We start from the raw sequence: 21,844 nt of genomic DNA, 5'->3' as shown, positions 1-21,844 counted from the left end.
CGAATGCTCCCTTTAGTTTGCCAATCTCGCTTATTTCTATTTACAGATATCTGATTTGGGCATTGTTCTTAAGGCTTCTCTTTGAAAAAATAACTTTAGAATTCTATGGGTGGATGGATGGTGTGTGCGTGCATAAGATATTCAACATTTCCTTGTATGTTTGTAATTACTTGCTACTAAGTTCTTTATCTATTAGTGTTACTATAGATTCCACATACATATGGAGACATATCTGTCCTCGGCCTCATTCCACAGAGTATATGAGATTTATAGGGACTCTTAAGTCTGTTACTATGTCATTCTACCGTCTAACCAATTTCTTATTTTAGTAACGTTCTTGTTATGTTTTGCCACCAAAATGAGTTTGCAAAAGGCAGCTACAGAAAAAGTCGAGACAGAGAGAGAGAGAGAGAGAGAGAGAGAGAGAGAGAGAGAGAGAGAGAGAGAGAGAGAGAAAGAGGAGGCAATCAAGGCTCTGTGCCAGAGGGCAGTGTGGTAGGAACAGATTTAGAGATCTCACAGGAATGCTAGTATTGGTAATGTTTGGGAATTTTTATTCCCGTGGCGTCTGTGGTTGTGAGATATGAACCCATACGAGTGAAGAAGCAGTTTTGAGGAGGGGTGGGCTGAGTGTGACATGCATAAAGGGGAGGGGAACTGGTGTCACACAGAGAGGTGGAGGCAGCTCTGCTTCATCAGAGTAGCCCAGAAAGGAGGGGGCAATGGGACATGTAGAGGGAGGGGTGCTAGTCAGACGCTGTGGGGAAGGAACTGGTGAAAAGAACCGAGAGGCCCGGGAAGGAGCGTGGGATGAATTTTAACTCCGCGGAAGGTGCACTTGAACTCCTACGTTGGAATTCCTTTCCCTAGTTGAGGTGGAGGCTCAGATCCCTGGAACTCATCACCCCACAGGGGAGACTTCCCTTAGACTGAAAGGTTTCCACGTCTGCCATCCTTCTTCACACCGAGGATCCAGACGGGAAGGAGAGCCTCTCGACTAAAGACTTAGAGCATCCCCATCCCAGTTCTGCCCCCTGCACCTCCTTCCACTGTTCAGAATCCCCACGCGGGGTATAAGTTCTATCCCTGCTTTGTGCCTGTTGGTTTCCACTATATCCTTATCTTTAGAACAGAGTTCAGGCACCAAGATGAAGTGTGTCCTGTTAATCTTGCTGATGGTGACTGGTGAGTGACTGAAGGTGTCTCTTTGTCAAGTTGATTAGAACTCTGTAGAGGGGTGAGGCTGTGGAGTTCGCCGGAGAGAGAGAGAGAGAGGGTGGAGTGGAAGTAGGTGATGTGCTTAGTCATTTTCGGTACAGGCTCAGCCATTTGTAGTACCTGAATCTTTTTATTATGGGCTTAAAACCTCCTGAATGTGTGATAAATTTCTTTGGCTGAAACATGGAGGTATGCCAGAAGGGAGGGTGGAGAAAGGATCCTGGAAGGAGACAAAAGAGTTTATAAAAGACATAAAAAGCAAAAGGAGTAGGTATTTAGCTGTAATGTTCAAAAGGAAAAAGTAGATTTTGTTCTTTTCGATTTAAAACATAGTGTGTAATAACAATCGCCACGGCCACCACCACCGTAAAGGCGTATACTTAGATAGAACTTGTATAACGGATGCTGTCCTGTTTTCTACATTAACTCACAGTGCCTTTGAGACATCAGGTGGAGATGTCCACTTGAATATAAGGGTCCGGAGCTCAAGACAGGACTCCAAGTTAGGAGATAGATTTTGGAATTTCGAGAATATTGACAGAATTCGAGTTTTGGGGAATAAGTGAAAAAGATTACTTGGGAAGAGTTTAGGAGAAAGAATTATGTAAAAGACATAACTATGAAGAGTTCTAACTGTATTTCTTTGTTTAAAATTTTTGTTTTGAAATAATTATGCATTTACGGGAAGTTGCAAAAAATGTATGAGTCCCAGGTACCCATTACGCAGTTTCTACCATGGTAACTATAATACAGTTAACAGACCACGAAGTTGACATTGGTACAATCCTCAGAGTCTCAGGTTTCTCGTTTTACTGTGTGTGTGTGTGTGTGTGTGTGTGTGTGTGTGTGTGTGTGTGTGTGTTTAACTCCATTCAGTTTTATCGCATATACAGGTCTATTCATCCACCACCACTTTCAAGACACGGGACAGTTCCATCACCATGGTATCCCTCACGTGGCCATTTACAGACACACTATTTTATTCTCCCTCCTCCACACACCCCCTACTCCTAACCCATGGTAACTACTACTAACCTGCTCTCCATTTCCATAATTTTATTGTCTCAAAAATGTTATGTAAATGGAATTGTATAGTATATAATTATAATGGTGTTTTATGGCTGACTTGTTTCACTCAGCATAATTCCCTTGAGATATGTACCAATCGTGTGTATATGTTTAGTTCCTTTTTATTATAACTATCAGCCCATGATATGGATGTACCCAGTTTGTTTAACCATTCAACCATTGAAGGACATCTGTGAATAAAGATGCTACATTTTTGTGGTAGTAAGTTTATTTGTCTGGGATATATGCCTGAAAATGCAATTATTGACTATATGGTAATTGTATGTTTAATTTCATACCGAACTGCCAAATTGTTTTCCAGATTGGCTGCACCATTTTACATTCCTACCAGCAATGTATGAGCTAGCTATTTTCTTCACATCCTTGCCATTTTTTTTTTTTTGTTTTAGCCATTCTGTTAAATGTACAGAACTACCTCATTGTAGTTTTACTGTTCGTGGAATGTTCTGTTGAATATCTTTTCATGTGCTTATTTACCATATGTATAGTCTCTTCATTTTCTAATTAGATTTTGCTTTTTTGTTTTTTGGGGTTTTTTTTTTTTTTTTGGACGATTGAGTTTGAGAGTAGTAAGATAGTCTAGATACAAGCCCTTTGTCAGATGTGAGATTTACACATATTTTTCCCGTATGTAACTTGTCTTTAAAACCATCTTCAGTGGGTCTTCTATAGAGCAAACGTTTTAAATTTTGATGAGGTCTCATTGTTCAGCTTTTATGGATTTCGGTTTTGGTGTCAAGTCTAACAACTTTTCGTGTAACCCTGGGTCCTAAAAATGTTCTCTTTTTCCCCCTATAAGTTTTATAGTTTTATATTTATTATTTAAGAGTGTAATCCATTTTTATGAGGTGTGATGTTCAGGTGGAAGGTTTTTGTTTTTTGTTTTTTGTTTTTGTCTATGGATGTCCAATTACTCCAGCACCATTTATTGAAAAGGCTGTGCTTCATTGACTTGCTCTTGCCCTTTGTCAAAAATCAGTTGGGCATACCTGTGTCTGTCTATGTCTAGGTTTTCTGGTATGTTTGAACCGATCTATGTGTTTGCTCCTCTGCCAATACCACACTGCCTTTTTAAAAAATAATATTTTATTTTTCAATTACAGTTGACACAATATTACATTTATTTCAGGTATACATTATAGTGATTAGATAGTTATATAACTTATAAGGTGATCACGCCAATAAATCTAGTACTTATCTGATACTATACATAGTTATTACGATATTTTTGATTATATTTCTTATGCTATATTTTACATCCCCATGACTATTTTATAACTACCAATTTGTACTTCTTAATCCCTTCCCCCTTTTCACCCATTCTCCCAAACTTCCTCCCATCTGGCAACCATCAAAATGTTCTCTGTATCTGTGAGTTTTGTTTCTGTTTTGTTTATTCATTTTGTTCTTGAGAGTCCACATATAAGTGAAATCACGTGGCATTCATCTTTCTCTGTATGACTTACTCCACTCAGCACACTACCCTCTGGGTCCGCCATGCCGTTGCAGATAGCAAGATCTCATTCTCTTTTATAGTTGAGTAATATTCCATTGTATATATGCATCACCTCTTCTTCATCCATTTATCCATTGATGGACACCCAGGTTGCCTTCATATATGGGCTATTGTAAATAATGCTGCAATTGGACATATGGATACACGTCTCATCGAAGTAATACTACACCTTATTGAATACTGTAATTAGATATGCAAGTCTTCGTATTGGGTAGAGTGATCTCTTCTCCTTTATTATTCTTTTTAAAGATTGTGTTAGCCTGTGACTTTTCCTATAAATTTTTCAATAAGTTTCTCTCTGAATATAATAAACCTTGCTGGATTTTTGATAGGTGTTGCATTAAACTTGTATATCAGTTTGGGGAGAATTGGCATCTTTACTATGTTGCATTTTTCAGTTGATGAACACAACGTGTGTTCCTTTTATTTAGTTCTTCAATTTCTTTCATCAATGTTTTGTAATTTTAGCATAAAATTCTGTACACATTTTGTTAATTATATCCATAATTATTTAATTTTATTCAGAGTGATTATAAATAGTATTGCATATTTAATTTTGGGTTCCATATATTCGTTGTTAGTATATAGAAGTGTGATCGATGTTTGCATGTTGATCTTGCTGAACTCATGTATTCTAGGAGTTTTTGTAGATTCCTTGGAATTTTCTATGTAGGCAATCATGTCATCTGCAGATGGGAATGGTTATATTCTTCCTTGCCACTTTGTCTTTTACTTTTCTTCCTTGCCTTGTTGCAGTGACTAGAATGTATAGTACTATTTTGAGTAAGAGTGTTGAGAATGGACAGTGCTGTCTTATTTCAGATCTTAGTGGGTAAGCATTCAGGTTTCCAAACTGTCGGAAAAGTTAGGGGGCTGTAGGGAAGGCCGCATTGCTGTGACTTTGGATAGTCAGATAAGCCTTTGGGAGACAGAAAATGAGCTAAGGTGTCTGGAAAGCAGCAGACCAGCGGAGGAGAAGCAGGGAGGTCATGTAGAAAAGTGCCTTTCTGGAGTTTGGAATCAAATCCGAATCCTTGAGCCAACTATGTTCACTAGACGTACGGCCCGGAGGAAGTTTCCTAATGTTAAATCTTTAATCTGTAAAAGAGCATAAAATGTATCTACCCACAGTTCTTTTGTTTTGAAAATTTAACATTTTAAAAAAGTATATGAACTACCTAGTACAGCACTTTTATAGTTTGGTTCTCTAGTGCTATAGAGCAGGAGCTGAGCGATTAGTAGGCGGTAAATATTGATATTGTCTGACAGTGGCATCCTGAAATCTCCAGAACCACTCCCGAGTTTCCTGTAATCAGCTGGTTCAAGGAGACACTTTGATTCTCCTCAATTTGTATTCCAGGTGTTGTTCCATTCGTTAGCGATGACATGGAAGACTTAGATCATCGTTCCTACTTATTATACCTGAATTCTAGTTACGCGTCCTGCGTGGGGACTCTGATCGCCCCTCAGTGGGTGCTGACCGCGGCACACTGCTTCTTACCGTAAGTAACGGGGATCGGTCCACTCTGTTCCAAAGTTCCGAGACTGGGACTCGACACACCTTGTAGGACTTCTAAAGAAACTGTTCTGATCAGGAAATCCTAGGGCTATAATGTTGAAGGGAAGCTCAACTACTCAGGTAAAACTCGGCTAAGGAAATTTCCACATCCTTGTTTTTAACATATCCAGAAATGAAAAATAATGTGGTATAATATCATACATATATGTAAAAATAACCCTGCAAATCATTCTTAATGTTGTTAAGATTCATCCAAAGTGTTAGATGCGGGGCCGTATTTCATTTTTTATTGCTATATAATATTTCAGTGTGAGTGTCACACAATTTGTTCATTTTTTACAGACGTTTGAGTTATTTCTAGTTTTCTACTATTTTGAACATATCTGTACCATGTACCTTGGAGAGTATTCTTGTGTATATATTTGCAATATTTATATGTGCTGGTGTATATACAGGTTGGTGTATATCTGCAAATATACCTCGTGGTATATAACTCTAGAGTTTATACAGTAGTCCCCACTTATTCATGGTTTTGCTTTCCACAATTTCAGTTGCTTGCAGTCACCCATGATCCAAAAATATCGAATGGAAAATTTCAGAAATGAACATTCAGAAGTTTCGAATTGCACATCCATTCTGAGGAGCATGATACAATCTCACATCTTCACATTCTGTCCTGCTCAGGATGCGAATCATCCCTTTGTCCAGCATATCCACGCTCTATATACTCCCCGCCCATTAGTCACTTAGCCATCTGGGTTCTCAGATCAACCATCACCAGTATCACAGTGCTTATGTTCAAGTAACCCTCATTTTACTAAATAATGGCCCCAAACCACAAGAGTAGCAGCGCTGGCAATTTGGATATGCCAAAGAGGAGCCATAAAGTGCCTCCTTTAAGTAAAAAGGTGAAAGTCCTCAACTTAATAGGCATTTTATCATCTCATATCTTCACAAGAAGCAGGGTGAATACAGTCCAATAACAAATTTTGAGAGGGCGAGAGATACCTCACATTTATATAACTTGTATCACAGTATATTGTTATAATTATTCTATTTTATTATTAGTTATTGTTGTTAATCTCTTAGCGTACCTAATTTATCAATTAAACTTTACAATAGATATGTAAATATAGGGAAAAACATGGCGTTTATAGGGCGTGGTATTGTTTTTTAAAGAGATACTTTCAGGTGATTTTATTTGGTATCTGTAAGAAGAGTAGAGCCCAAGCCATACACTGCTTTTCTCTTGGAGGCACCATTCACTGTATAGGCTATGTGAATGATCCCTATTGAATTTATATAGTGCATAACCTACAAGACCACCGGTGGTCGCTATGCATAAAAGATCAAATGGACACAGATGAGAGGAGAGGTTAAGTGGATTGTTCTAGAAGGAAATTGTGTGTGTGTGTGTGTGTGTGTGTGTGTGTGTGTGTGAGAAAGAGAGAGAGAGAGAGAGAGAGAGAGAGAGAGAGAGAGAGAGAGAGAGAGAGAGAGAGAGAGAGAGAGAGAGAGAGATTAGGCTTGTAATGTGTGATAGTATCAATTTTTTTCTTTTTTTCATTTTCCAGAGATCTCCAGGTCATCTTTCGTGGTGGTTCTCAAAGTTTTCGAAACTTTTGGGGGGAGATTCTACCTTATGAGAAGATCTTTGTTCATCCAAACTTTACCGTCACTTCTTCTAAAAGTGACCTTATGCTGATAAAGTTGTCTGCACCCTTCACCTTCTTCTCCAAGAGTTTTCAGTTGCCGACTCTCATGAAGAATGAAGCTAAGGACTGCTTGATCTACACCTGGTTACAGAATAAAGAATTTTTTGGTGAGTCACTGTCAAAAAGTAGAGTTAGCTGTGTTCATGGATAGATTCACATTTTCAGGACCTCTGAGGATTTAGGAGAAGGAATCAGAACGTATAGGCCCAGTGCCAGATTTCTGAGCACCTGTGTGAAGCTCGAAATGGAGTAACAGCATTGGCTCCGTAGAGTGGTAGGGCTTTGGGAATCAAATCCTAAATCGAGGCGTTACTTGTATATTTCACATCAGCACACACAGCAGGGGGCTGGGATTCAGGGATCTATGTTTGAGTATTGGTTCTGCCATTTATTATAGGGTTATGGGTGAATTCTTTAACTTCTCTGAATCTTATTTTGAAAATTTTGAAAATCATATTTTCCTTTCACTTAACCGGAGTGATATCGTTATCATTACAACATCAATGATAGCTACTGTTTGTTGAGCTCTGATTACACACCAGGCACTAAGTGTCCTTTATATAATATTTGACCATCATCAAACATCATGTAGATGTTTTCTTAAGATTTACACCTTTTAAATGAGGGAACCAAGGCTCAGGGAGATTGACTAATTGTCCAAAGTCACAAATTTTGTGACGGCATAGCTTGGATTCAGATGTGTGGAGTGTCTTTCGACAACCACACCTCGATGCCGGTAATTTATAATGTGTGAGAAGCTGAACAGGATAAGCTGATACGTTTAATCCACAGTGAACCCCATCAGTTCTTCCTCTACAGTTCATTTTAACTGAGAAGAAGGTCGAAGGCGGAGGAGGCAGGATGCCTCGTGAAAGGGCAAACAGGAACGAAGTTCTCCTTTATTTCTTGTGCTCAGGAAATCCAGACAACGAACTGCACAGTATGGAGATCGAATTGAACTCTGACATAAAATGCAAACAATTACTGCCTGAAAAATTCCTTGAAGACATGTTCTGTATAGAAAGCATGCTAGGAAGCAAACAGGAATGCCAGGTAACTTTCCTTATCTCATTTGCCCATCCACTCAGTGGCTTTAAATTTTTTTTTTTTTAACTTTTTTCTTTGTGTCTTTATGTCTTATCCTCAGTTGAGGGTCTGGAATGTGAAGTCAGGATAGGAGCCCAGAGAGGAAGGGGCCAAAGGATGATGATATTCTCTCTTACACCTTGAGTTAGAGATGAGAGAAATAGATTTTTGGGGGAAGTGTAAAACTATCTTCCAGCTACAGCTTTGAAGTCTCTATCTAGCTGTTACTGGGAGGTAGGGGTAATACTGCAGTGGAAAGAAGCTTTCACACTATTTTCTTATATCCTGGGCTCCTTCGCATGGCAAATATAATGGCTTTCATTTCTGTTCAGATGCTGAGGATTTGTCAGGTGGGAGGGGAAGTTCTGATCCCCTCTACTCTGTCTGGCAGGTGGTCACAGCTGTCCCAGCCATATGTGGCAACGAAATACGAGGGATTATGTCTTGGGCAACTGGGTGTGTTCTGACAGGACACACTGCCGTCTTCACTGACCTCTTCAGCTACACTCCATGGATCAAGAACATTATTTCTGCAAATACACAGATGGAGAGCTTTTTTGACACCCTTACATCCAACTGATCCATGGCACCTGTGTTATGAACCTCAGTCCCAGTCTTTCCTAAGGTCTAGGCTTGGTTTGGAGTTTCAAATGAGATCACTGATGACTCCTGGTGTTGGCATGGCTCTAGTTTCTTTAATTGCTTCTCTGCTTATCCCCAACTCTTGAATAAGTGTTTATAACATTGAAAACATGAACGGCGGTCTCAAGAAGTGGAGTTCACACAGGAAGCTTTTTAGATTCTACCAACTCAGATACTTCTCTTAAAACATTCTCTGCTTTACCCTAAGAACAGAAAAGACAAGTGGATGCGAGGGACAGTAATTACTGGGAGTCTGTTGGGGCATGTTATAAAGCACATACCACGTAGTTAAGCAGGAATTTGCTGAAAACCGATTAGATGATTTAGCAGTTCTAAAGACCTCCTGAGTGAGTCTCCTGAATGAGTGAGTGAGTGAGTGTGTGTGTGTGTGTGTGTGTGTTTGCACACATGTGTGTATATATGTGGGTGGCTATGGTTAATGTTTTCATTAGCTACTTAAAAGATCTATAGAAATCAAACTTTGCTTTGATTTGCCAAGGCTACCCAAAGGTCAATGTGATTTTTGGAATGAGGATTTCTATCTTTTGAACTACCGCAGTAATGTATGTTATAGATATCTAGGATTCCATAAATGTTAGGATAGGTTTTTTCCCAATATATTTTCCTTCCAGTTTACTGCTTTTTTTATTTGACGAGGATCAAATGTACTTTTTAAAAGGGAAATAGAATGGTGGAATTCATGAGGATTTTGCCCAAGAGTTTTCATATGTGCCTCTGGGTGCACTTCCTATAATGAGTACGCTGTCAATCATAAGCCCACCCAAAAGACACTCCACATACTATTTTTCATTAATCTGTGATAAAGTAAACTGATTTTTTTTAAAAAGCTCGTCCATTTTCATATAAAATATTGAGCATTCAAGAAATTTCAGTATCTGAATGTAAAACGCCATTCGATTTGTCCTATGCTGTGAAATATTGGGATTCTTTTGTTCGGATTGCTATCTAAGTGATATAAGTCACCTACTTTTACAAAGCTTCAGAAAGCAAAAACCATTCTTTCTTTTAAGACTATGAGAGGGATCAGAGATAAAATGGAAAATGCTCAGTGTACATAGGAGGAGTCAGGAATTGGCAGTAGTTAGTACTTTTAACAGTTCCTACCTGTTTCATCCTTCCGTTGCCTACTTAATTCCTACTACAAGTTGTTAGAGATACTGTCCATCCTTACCTACTGTCCTTACTCTCCTCAGCCAACTGAGTTAGTTGCAACCTGAACTTTTCACTGGGAAGATCTTCCTAACAACCCACCTCCACTCCATGTCTGTCCTCATACTTGTGGATCTCTCCATGATACCACAGTCGTTCTATATTGAATCGGGTTTAATCGTTGGGCCACCAATTCTTTATTTACTGGGCATTTTCACTTCATATCTGCTGGACTTGAATTTTCTGGTATGGAGTACCTTCTCTCCATTTCACCTTACTCCCCAGTATAAAAAGAAAAGGGTAAATTTGTCTGTCTGTCTGTCTACCATCTGTCTGTCAGCCTCTCTGTCTGTTATCTACCTGTCTATCTACCTACCTGAGACTGAGCTGTTTCTCACACTCCTAATTTTTCAAGAGTGCAAATACTTTTCACACTCCTAAACTCTGATCCTTTAGGTGATGGGTTCCAAAGGCTTTTCTTTCCTAGCCCCCACTTGAACTTGGTCCACCATGGACTGCAGGTAGCCTGCACTCCGTCTTCTCTTACCATCGCAACCATCCCTCTCCCCACGGGCCCACCAAGCTATGCCGCATTCCCTTTTCGGTTCCTTTTTTTCTTTACATGGGTTCAGGATAGTGTTCCAGGCTCTTCCTTCTCTTTAGCTTAAGTCCATTGCATCGAAATGGATCCCTGGAACGGACCAACAGATTTCAGCGTGGCAAATAGAGAGCATGACAGTAACGGGAACAGGAAGCTTGCTCTGTTTGGTAAGATGGATGGCTCTTCTCTGAACTCTGGTTCTCATCTTGTCTTCGACCTTCGGATTCAATCATGTCTGATCCTCAGCTCAAGAAGAGAGGGATCACCTTTCTTGGGTCTATAACTTTATCTATAGATTACTTCAAAAATCTCTTTTAAACTCACGTGTATATGTTACATATTTGGCTTCCTGGAGAATTCATTTGGCCATCTGACTTTGGATCTTCATTCCTGTCGGTTCCTTGTGTAGACCATTCTAATCTCACCACATTTATTACGCACGCTTACCCGTTTTTCACATATGTCTGACATCACACCTTTTCTTCCCCGTCTTTGGAAATACGATGGGATTGATATTCAGTAGGCGATGGTTCAATTCTTAACCTAGACTGACAAATAATACCAATTTGGAAAATTATTGCGTTTGGGGTTTTGAATTTGTTTTATCTGTAGTAGCTGTGCTGTGAGTCCCAGTGGCACAGTCTTCCCTGGTCACTTGAGCCAGGTGCTCCAGGTATGTCCCTTGAATGGGTTGTGTGTGCTCACTTGTTGTAGTTGAGCCTTGGTTGCTGTTTGCTCTTCAGTGGGAGGGGCTGACCCTTGTGCTGATTGGTTGTGATCTGACCCTTGGGCTGATTGGTTGTGATGACTGGCCGTGACCAGTGGCGGAGCTATGCAGTGTCGGCCACACAACACAAGATTTGCTTTAGCAGCGTTCTACTGCCTACTCTGTCTGCCCTCTGGGTGTGTGACCTTGGGTGGTGCTGTGGCTCAGAACGAAGCCTTCCACTGGGCGTGCATGCCGGGGCCTCCTGGAAGGTGTCCTCCCACAAGCCAAATTCAGCAGCAGCCTATGCCCTACCTGGGGCCACCTGGCATGAGCCACCAAACAATCCGTAGATGGCTGCCACCCATGCTGGTCGAGAGTCCAAGCTGCAAACCGAGGCTGGATACTGCTAGTGCCAGGCTTGGGGATTCTTAGCAACAGGTACGGGGCATGCCAAGGCCAGATGCTGCTTGTTTAGGTTTCATGACCCTTTGAGAGATTTTAGGAAAGTCTGCAGCATGGTTTGGGCGGGCCACAGGTAGGGAGGGGCGGGGTCTCAGGGAATCATTAGGGCGGGGCGCCCCGTGTGTTGGCTACAATGCCAGAGACTCAAATGTGGCGGCCGCCTGGGTCTGCAAGCCGGACGGGGAAGGGCTCAACAAAGGAACAATGCCCTCTGCCAGCACTTTTGTCTGGGAGAAAGTGGCCCCTCCAGCTCTCGCCCTGCAGCCAGACAACTCAGTTCCTTCCCGTGTGTCTCTGGTGCCTTTCGAGCTGTGACCGCAGCGCTGGAGCCCAGAACGAGCGAGTCCATCAGCAGGTAAGTATGTGCGTGGGCCCTGTAAGAGGAATGTCTGCTACTGCAGTGGCCCTTCGTCTCACTCAGCCACAGTCTTCACTGGTTTTCACTGTCAGAAATTGTGGGGACAGCTCTTCCCGGCACTAGAACCCTGGGCTGGGGAGCCTGGTATGGGGCCGGGACCCCTCACTCCTCTGGGGGAACCTCTGCAGTGGAGATATTTCTCTCAATTCTCAGCTGCCATATGCAGGAGTGGTACCAACCCGTTTCACGTCTCTGTCCCCCTTCCAGGCTCTAGGTGGCCTTTTCCATGTGTCCTCAGATGTAGGACTTCTGTTCGGCTAGACTTTAGGGGATTCCCAATGATGGCTGTTCTGTAGTTTCATTGTCATTTTGACGTGGTCGCGAGAGGAGGTGAGCGCAGCGTTTACCCACTCCGCCCTCTTGACCAGAACTCCGGCTGTTAATCTTATGAGGATTCCTAAGTGACAAAGTGCTCCTCTCTTACTGATTTCAGGATTCTCTCTTTGTCTTTTGACTGGCTGTCCTGTGCCTCAGCGCGGATCTCTATGAGTTTATCCTACTTAAAGCAAAAGGTTAGTGTGTTCTCAGGTGTTTTCTGAGCCTGCATCTTGCCTTGTACACATGCGTGGTTTTCTAAACCCGCCCCCCCCCAGCATAGGCAGATGCTTTTATGACACACTATAAAACGATCCCTGAAAGTATAGTCTTCTGCAGATGCCTTTAAGTCACCCTTAATTTCTAAAACAAACTTTCCCTCTGAGGCTTCAGAATGTCTATTGTATATTTCAACAATAATCTTTTGCCCCAGGCGGCTATAGGTTTTCGTAAGCAAAAACTTGCTTGAGCAATGCCCACCTCTTTCCACCCCAATGAGTCCCACTTTAGGTGAATCAAAGACAAGCGCCCTGTGTCAATCCCTCTGTGGCCTCAGACAGGTAAAACAGACATGGGCAATCCTTTGCAAATAGCATCTGCTTTGCTGCCTGTAGAACCAGGAACTGGGAATGAACACTGACTGTTACTGAGCTGCAGAGAGCAGGCAAGGGTAAGTCAAAACATTGCAAAACTTTCCTAACATTTTTAAGTTGCTTTTTTCTTGAATCAGTGTTTCCTTAGTTGCTGTAATTCTTCGAATGTTTTCTAGAGTTCTGACAAAGTAGTTCTGACAGCTTCTGCTGGTTTCCTGATGTTTCTGTGAAACTACGGCCTACTCTGCCATTTTTTTTTCATGTTATTGCCCAGCCCCAGACTGTTGGTTTTTAATGTATATCATGCAATTGTTTGCAATGTCTTCTTCTCGGGGGGTATCTTAGGCTCTGTCGGGATAATCGGAATGAGGTAGATGCACAGAAGAAGACAGGGGTCTGGTTCAAACTGTCTTGTGGTAACCAGCACTTGGAGCTTGGGAGCAAGGCAGCATGGGGGCTGAGAAACTCTGATGAGGGAGATTTCAAGTTTCCCATTAAAAAACAGTTTTAAGCATTCTGCAATTTGATTAGCCTCAGAGGAGAAGGGCTGAAAGTTTCTCTGGCTTTCCCTTGACTGTATCCCTAGAGTTTCTCTGAACTTGGGCAAATTTAGTTCCTCAGTGTATAGTTCTCCTCGGGGACACCTTGGGGAGGAAAAGGAGGAGGTAGAAAATCAGAGAGAGACAACTGGGCTTCCCACGGCATTATTATTACTAAACGTTTCCCTAATGCTAGTGCGAAGACAGTTTTCTCTTTTGCTGATAGTTGGAGACAGCAGCAGTTTACTCTGGCCCAGAGAGCATGCCTAGTCGGGCATGAGGTAGCCTGAGCTCTCATGGAGAGCCACAGAGCTTTCCAGTTCAGTCTTTGTCTCTGGAGGTGAGTGTCTTCCACGAGTTTCCTTCTGTGAAGGACTGAGTAGGAGACTATCAGGAGGAGAAGGTCTGGGCCTGGCTGCTGTCTAGAAGCACAAGCACACCCAGAGCCTGAAGGGTGGGCTGGGGGAGCAGCAGGGCACATGGGCTCATCTCCAAATTCCCTCTGCACAGCAGAGAGCAGATTTAGCTTTTCCCTGACTCACTGCTGGACAGACCACAGCTCCTTGCTCTGGCCAGGTCCCTCCTCTCTTCTTTTCGTTATCTGGTCCCGGCTAAACAGAAATTGCAAGAGGCAGACTAGTGAGTTCTCCCAGATCTGTCTTTGATCCTCGTTACCCAGTTGCCACTTCATGTGGGATCTCCAGAGGGAAGTTGGCATGTTGACAAGACAGTGTTTCAGTGAAGACCAAAGGGAGAGAAAGAAGAGTTTGCTTCAAAATTGCCCTTAGCCAGGATTAGACAAGCGTTGTTCATAGATGCACTCCTGAATTGATAGGTTCATTAATTCAGTTATTCAAAAATATTCATCAAGTATCAGAAAAAGTAAACAGGCGTGACAAAGTTTTTGCTTTCGTGAAGCTTACGTTGTAAATGGGAGACAGAAAGTGAACAAAAAGTAAACAGGAATTTTTAGGTGAGGAGCGCGGAGAAGATAAAGAGGTCCTGGAGAGGTGACAGAGAGTAGAGGGCGGCATGTATTCTTCTGGAGAGGATGGCAGGGAAAGGCTCCCGGAGCTTGGGCATCTGAGCGAAGATCTGAAGGAATGAGTGCTAAACCCAGAAATCCTGAAAGACTCGGGTCCTTGGGTCTGTTTTATGTTAGTGACAGCTAGCATAAAATCCTAAGTTTTTCATATAGAAAAAAAAAAAAAAAAAGCCTGGTTGTAGAAGGAACTTTGGCTCTGGAGGGACACACTTCATTTTCTGGTAGATTGAGACCATGGCCGTCTGCATGTGGGGCTTGGTCCAGACCCAGAGTTTACATGTGGTGGCTTTGATTCGTTGCTGGATCTAGGGTTTTGAGCTCCTATGAGGTCAGGGGATGTTGACACTGGACCTCTAGCCTCCTGCCTGCCAGTCCCAGCTCAAGGTCGAGCCAGGACAAGGGTAGGGAAACTTAAGCAGTACTTGTCAAATTGCTGGAGGCTCAGTGTGGACAAACTCAAAGTTAAAAAACTCCAGGGGGTCTCAGGAGGGCCCCCACAGATTTGTGAATTTTACCTCCAGGATCTTCACCATGATCGCAGAATGAAGATCAGAGAAATCAGAGACATTCCCCTTGTGCTCCCAATAGGAGGAGGGAAAATAATCATTCTAAATATGCTCAGAACATTCTGCTCCTTAAAAAACAAACAAACAAACAAAACAACAACAAGAACAACAACAAACAGCCTGCCTTCAAGGGAGACTATTTTATCAGAGCCTAAATACCTCGGATTTCATCAGAGTCTAACCAGTGTGGGGAAAGGAAATACCCAACCCCAATTCCTCTGCCTTTGCTGTCCCACCAAAGGTGCTGGGAAGCCTGAAGTCCCACCCCAGGGGCACAGGCTCGCCAAAAGACCGAGGCCTCCTCATGGGCCTGTGAGTGCCCAACTCCCCACTCCGACCACCACGTGGTTGGGGCTCCTCCTAACAGCAGAGGATGACAACAGACAGGACCGTGAGTCTCAGACCTTGTATACGAAGGGGACGGATGAGACAAAACCAAGGACAACAGATGGATTTTAGCCTCTGACACCTACAGTTACAGCAAGTAGTAAGCACAGTCTAATTCCTAGCCAGATGAACATCAAACCTCACGTAAAAGCCCTGTTTACCTTAGTCTCTTTTTCCCTTTACACAATGTTCGACTGCCAATAAAGTGTTATAAGATACAGTAAAGCAATAACAACAACAGAACACAGTTGGAAGAGACAGAGCAAGCATCTGAACCAGATACGGCAGAAATGTTGGAATTATCAGACTGGGCTTTTAAAATAACTATGGTTAATAACTACGCCAAGGGGTCTTGGGGGAAGAGCGGACACTGTGCGAGAGCAGGTGGGGAGTGGAAGCAGAGAGCTGGAGACTCTAAGACAGAATGCAAAGGGAGCGCTAGAAATAAAAAAAAAATAATAATGCAAACAGCGATAAAGAATGCCTTCAGCGCGCTCAGCCAAAGACCGGACTCGGTGGAGAAAATAGTGAGCTTGAAAATATGTTATTAGAAGCTTTCAGAACAGAAATGCAAGGTGAAATGAATGAAAAAGATTAAACAGAATATTCAAGAACTTTGGAATAATTACAAAAGGTATATTCATAATGGGAATTACCAGAAGTAGAAGAAAGAGAGAAAGGAACAGACAAATTATTTGAAGTAATAATGACTGAAAATTTTCCAAACTTAATGACAGACACCGAACCACAGATCTGGGAAGTTCAGAGAACACCGATTAGGTGAGCTTAGGTTTGATGACTATTTTTGACATACGACACCAAAAGAATGATCCGTGAAAGAAAAAAATTTGAAAAGTTGGACTTCATTAAAATTAAAAACTTCTGCTCTGGGAAAGACAAAAGAGAATGGAAAGAAAATCTATAGTTTGGGAGAAAATACTTGCCGAGCACATATGAAATATTGGACATGTGTCCAAAATATACAAAGAACTCAACACTCAACAGTGAGAAACAGATAACTCGATTACAAAATGAGCAAAAGATTTGAACAGATCTTCACTAAAGGACATACGCAGATGACAAATAAGCATTCGGAAAGATGCTCAGCATTGCATGTCATCAGGGAACTGCAGGTAATTATGATGCCGCACACCTGGTAGTGATGGAGAGAGTAGAAGAGCATCATCGTGAGAGGGCCTTCTAAAACAAGGATACCTAGAATTTAAGAGAGGACTAGGGAGCCACAAGAGTAGATGACTCTACATCAAATCCTCCCTCCACAGCCAGGAGGGGCTTGAGGATGCCCAGTGCTGGCCACAGGCACGCTCACTGCCTTTACCTGAGACCCTGCGCCCACCTTTCTCTTCATCTCCCTTCTGTCTGCTCGCCATTTCATAGAAGATCTCCAGAAAGAGAGACTGCAGGTTGATTGGGCAGTACTTTAGAGAAGAATGAATGGAAGGAAAGGTAGTTAGGGCAGGCACTGTTTGCTTATTTATTGATTTATTCTTTAATCTATTGGCAGATCCTGTTCTTGTCACTGGTGGTGATATAAGAACTTGCCATCAAGGTACTTAATCCTAATGCAGGGTTTCGAGGATAAATTAATAATCAAGTAAATGTGTAATGTGAGTTAAGATATTGATGAAAGCCAATGTAAAGGGAAATACAGCCTAAAGAAGTTAGGGAGTAAATTTGTGTGTGTATTGCATTACAGAGCATGAGTGACAAAGGGCCCAAGAAGAGGAGACATTTGAGTAAAGTCCTGCATGATATTTACTCAAGGTCAAGAGAGGGAGCCCAGACGTCCTAAGGAACTCAGTGTGATCTTCTTCGGCGCCTTCTAATATTTCGCCTTACCCGGGGACTCTGGAGAAAATAGAAGGTCATAGACAGGCAGGTACGCTGTTTAGAATTTTCCAAGTTGCTCCATGAGACTGAGGTCACAGCAATTTGTTTAGAGGGACAAATCACCCAGGTTTTGTCTCTGTGCCGGAAGTAGAAATTTGAGACCTGGGGAGTTTAGAGGATGGGGCCTCTATAGCACAGCTGTTTTCTTGTCTCCTGGCCCCAGGGTAGAGACTGTGTAAGTACAAATGGGGGTTCCTTCTGGCCCCTGCTTTCTTGTTGTCATCTGGTGACCAGAGGAATCAAAATCTCAGAGCTAAAGAAAGTAAGAAATTTCAGAGCTTCATTGAATGAGAGGTGGAGGATGGCTTTCATCATAATAATAATGAGAAGTAGGTAATCCACCCCAGAAGTCAGGGAAAGGCTCAATACTTTATCTCAAAATAGCTCTTAGGACAATGTCTTGGATAGACCTCACTTCCCAACAACCCCAAAATGATAAATGTAACTGAGGCAACACTTTAGTATGAATATGATGTAAATAGAGCCTGTGTTTAAAGGATACAGAGAAAGAAGTAACCACGCCTGGGCAGGATGGGTTAGGAATACTCTCCAAGTGCAGCAGTATTTGGCAGGACGTGGACACGACAGGCGGAGAAGACAGTTGGGGAACTTGGGATGGGTGGGGCGGTGGCCTACATGAGCACCTTGTGGTCAGGGGGGGAGGCAGGGCGGCAGGTAGAGCTCAGTTGGAGGCAGGATGTCCTGTGAGTTGAGAGTCAAGGGAGTCAACCGGGGCTGCTGGGTTTTCATGCCTGTCGCACAGTATCGGCGACTTGATCATCTTTTTGGACACATGAATCTATCTTCATATATTCTCCATAAAACATTCAACACCAACCTTGTATAGAAAATAGTAGCATCGTGTTTTAGAGCCTAGGAGTAGAACATAGTTCCCCAAATTGGAAATGTGTAACTTCTCCGAGACCAGAATCACGTCACCTCTATCTCACTCTTTAAATTCCGCAAGGAACCCGCATGTTGGGCAATCACTCTGGCGCCACTGAATTCTATCTCCTTGGCTTCCCCGGCTCCAAGGAACAACGCCATGTCCCCTTTGCCACCTTCTTCTTCCTCTACTCGGTGACGCTGATGGGGAACGCGGTCATCATCACGATGGTCTGTGTCGACAGACGTCTGCAGTCCCCCGTGTACTTCTTCCTCGGCCACCTCTCCACCTTGGAGATCCTGATCACGTCCGTCATCGTCCCCGTCATGCTTTGGGGGTTGCTGCTCCCCGGGATGCAGACAATATCCCTGGCCGCATGCGTCGCCCAGCTCTTCCTGTACCTTGCTGTGGGGACCACAGAGTTTGCCTTACTGGGGGCCATGGCCGTGGACCGTTACGTGGCCGTCTGCAACCCTCTGAGGTACGACGTCATCATGAGCAGCCGCACCTGCGTCTGGGTGGTAATCGTGTCGTGGGTGTTCGGGTTCCTTTCTGAAATCTGGCCAGTCTATGCCACATTTCAGCTTACCTTCTGCAAATCAAATCTGCTAGACCATTTTTTCTGTGACTGAGGGCAACTGCTCAAACTTTCCTGTAATAATACTCTTTTCGTAGAGTTTATCCTCTTCTTAATGGCTGTTTTTGTTCTTTTTGCTTCTTTGATCCCTACAATCGTCTCCTACACCTACATCATCTCCACCATCCTCAAGATCCCCACCGCCTCTGGCCGGAGGAAAGCCTTCTCGACTTGCGCCTCCCACTTCACCTTTGTCGTGATCGGCTACGGCAGCTGCTTGTTCCTCTACGTGAAACCCAGGCAGACTCAGGCAGCCTAGTACAACAGGGTGGCGTCCCTGAGGGTTTCAGTCATTACTCCTTTCCTGAACCCTTTCATCTTCACCCTCCGCAATGACAAGGTCATCGAGGCCCTTTGGGATGCGGTGAAGTGCTGCCGTCAGCGTCAGCCGTCAGCCGTCAGCCGTTGGGGAGCTAGCCTCGCCCGAGGCGTTTTACATGGGAAAACTCTTATAATGGATTCTAGAATAACCTGAAGAGTACTCACTCATCTTTGAGCTACATCATAATCAATGTCATGATGAGGTAATCTGTCTTTCGAGTCGTGGACATGGTTTTTAACATGGTTGCTTGAAAATTCATTTTACACACACACACACACACACACTTTTTTTACATTGTGATGCATTTCACAGCACAACTTTAAAAAAATAAATATAACAATAAGCGTGTGTGATATTTAGATTTCTAAACAGGAAAAGCTGGGAAAAATATTCCCCAACTGAAGAATGATATGACTGCTTAATTCTAGGGTTTGAACCATCCAAAAATATGTCCACCGCTTTGTGTCCTTTGTTTGAAGCTCCCAGTTCCTCCTCTGGCTCAAACGTGCCCTCTTGATTTCCAGCCCCAAAGTCCTGTTGCCTTCTTACTTCTCTGCATGTCGTCTTAGCTGGCAGGGTTCAGAGAATGAACCCACCTCACAGTTCAGGGCCCCTTTACGGTCTCAGGGGGTCTGCTTATTACATGCAGGCACGTCTGTAACTTGTGGACTTTCTCAGGATGGAGGAGGGAGAGCGAGGTAGGGAGGTTGTCTGGCACCTGAGATACCACCTGCCACAGAGGAGCCCTTGAGCTGGGAACTGAGTGACAGGGGAGAGCGGAGCCTGCTGGGTGCCGGGGATGATGGATGTGCAGAGGGCGGAGGAGGAGGCAGCCTCCGGGGCTGCTTCCTGCCTTTCTTACACACTTCGGTCCTTTCAAGGTCCACGGCCCCCCCTCCTCCCCCCGCTTCCTGTCCCCTCCATCCTCTCCTGCCCGCCTTCTCCCCTGGTTCCTCTTTGTAGCTCTCAGATAGACAATACAATGGCTAGGCATTTATATAATTTATGACGTGATCCCTCGGATGACTCTAGCACCCGTCTGGCACTGCACACGGCCAATCCAATAATGTTGACTGTATTCCCTGTACTGTACTCCCCACCCCGCGACTGTTTTATAACTACTGATTTGTACTTCCTCCCTTCACCTTTTCCACCCTGCCCCCCAAAACCTCCTCCCCTTTGAAAATCGCCAGTCTCTTCCCTGGATCTGTGAGTCTGGTGTCATTTAGCTTGTATGTTTCTTTTGTTCCTTGGGTTCGGCAGTTATTTGTAAAGTTAAATATATATCAGCTTTATGACACAGTAATTCCACTCCTAGGTATTTAAGAGAAATCACAATGATGGCCACAAAAAGATGGATTCAAGAATGTTTATAAAACCTTTATTTATAATAGCCCCAAACATAAACAATGCAAATGGTCACCATTAGTGAGTGGATAAACAAGTCGTGACTCACATACTATGTAGGCTGAATCTCAAAAACGTTATGTTGAGTGAAAGTAGAAAAAGCAAAAGAGTGTTTACTCTGTGAGTCCATATGAGAACAGGCAAAACTAATCAATGGGAAGAAATTGGTATTGTGGTCACCCATAATAAGTGGGTGATGGTTGACTAGAAGAATCCTGGAACTTTCTGTACTGATGGAAATTTTGTGGATCTTATTTGGGGTATCGGGGTGTTGGTTACACACATGTATATATTATCACACCTCACCAAGTTATACATTTAACATCTGTGCATTTTGCTGTGTGTAAGTTTTACCTAAAAAATGAAAAAGTACTGTATACAAATATTGACCTTCAGTCGTTTTGCATTTCGCACTATATAGGATAGGAATTCTGAAACCACGTTTTCTGTATTCTGGTTATTAGCGCATAATTGAGTATGAATGGAGCTTATGTAAAAAGAGAAGACTGGAGCGAACCACATATAATTGGGTTGGAATTGGAGGCATCAGTATAGGGTGGAGGGCAGAGAGGGGAGAGAAATAGAGACAAATGTGCGTAATGGGTAAATCTGGGTAAAAGGTATACAGGCATTCTTGCAACTTTCCTATAAACTTGAAATCGTATCAAAATATAACATTAAAAATAAAGCCACAGAGGTGGTAAGATGTAATGGGACCTGCCCAGAGAGAACTTACACAAAAAGAAGGAAAACAGAATAGGAGGATGGCCTCAGATTTTTTCCTTTACGATCACATTCCTCCAAGAACTCCAGGGGAAAGCAGAATTCAAAGATCATAATATGGTTCAGTGGGAGGGTCACATCACCAAGGTCAAGAGAAAGGGCATCTAGAAAGACGGTTGTCGACATTGACTGCACCCTGGAATCACCCAGGGAGCTTTAAAACATGGCGCCTGCCTGGGTCCCCCCTCCGGAGATTCGATTTCGGTGACCTAGCACGTCACCTGGGCACTGAGCTTTTTCAGAGCTTCCCAGGTGATTTTAATGTGCAGCCAGGAACGGGGCCCACTGCCTCGAGGGGAACTTCAAGG

The 21,844-nt window shown here is 43.1% G+C and overlaps 2 protein-coding genes across 6 annotated transcripts; both read left to right on the top strand.

The window, feature by feature from the left end:
- The first annotated feature begins 1,148 nt into the window (after positions 1 to 1,148).
- LOC107516910 (serine protease 58-like) lies at positions 1,149 to 8,723 on the top strand. Its single transcript, XM_016157141.2, has 5 exons — positions 1,149 to 1,185; positions 5,184 to 5,325; positions 6,917 to 7,164; positions 7,974 to 8,110; positions 8,535 to 8,723. Exons 1-5 carry the CDS (start codon positions 1,149 to 1,151, stop codon positions 8,721 to 8,723), a joined length of 753 nt encoding a protein of 250 aa, XP_016012627.2.
- Positions 8,724 to 11,414: 2,691 nt separating this feature from the next.
- Positions 11,415 to 21,215, top strand: LOC107516906 (olfactory receptor 9A4). Of its 5 annotated transcripts, XM_036230801.1 has the most exons (7): positions 11,415 to 11,703; positions 11,946 to 12,475; positions 12,579 to 13,130; positions 15,159 to 16,723; positions 17,116 to 17,160; positions 18,469 to 18,868; positions 19,158 to 21,215. In XM_036230801.1, the coding sequence occupies exons 4-7, from the start codon at positions 16,690 to 16,692 to the stop codon at positions 19,222 to 19,224; spliced, it is 546 nt and encodes a 181-aa protein (XP_036086694.1). In that variant the 5' UTR covers positions 11,415 to 11,703; positions 11,946 to 12,475; positions 12,579 to 13,130; positions 15,159 to 16,689; the 3' UTR covers positions 19,225 to 21,215. The 5 variants fall into 5 exon arrangements, with proteins under 5 accessions (XP_036086694.1, XP_036086696.1, XP_036086693.1 ...); XM_036230803.1 differs by lacking the exons at positions 11,415 to 11,703; positions 15,159 to 16,723 and adding an exon at positions 17,308 to 17,490 and having other exon boundaries at positions 11,857 to 12,475; positions 12,579 to 12,657; XM_036230800.1 differs by lacking the exon at positions 11,415 to 11,703 and having other exon boundaries at positions 11,857 to 12,475.
- Positions 21,216 to 21,844: the final 629 nt, after the last annotated feature.

This window comes from Rousettus aegyptiacus, unplaced genomic scaffold, assembly GCF_014176215.1.
Source record: "Rousettus aegyptiacus isolate mRouAeg1 unplaced genomic scaffold, mRouAeg1.p scaffold_m13_p_13, whole genome shotgun sequence".
In the NCBI taxonomy this organism is placed as follows: domain Eukaryota; kingdom Metazoa; phylum Chordata; class Mammalia; order Chiroptera; family Pteropodidae; genus Rousettus; species Rousettus aegyptiacus.
The sequence above is the reverse complement of the archived record's forward strand: the minus strand, read 5'-3'. Positions and strand labels throughout refer to the sequence as shown.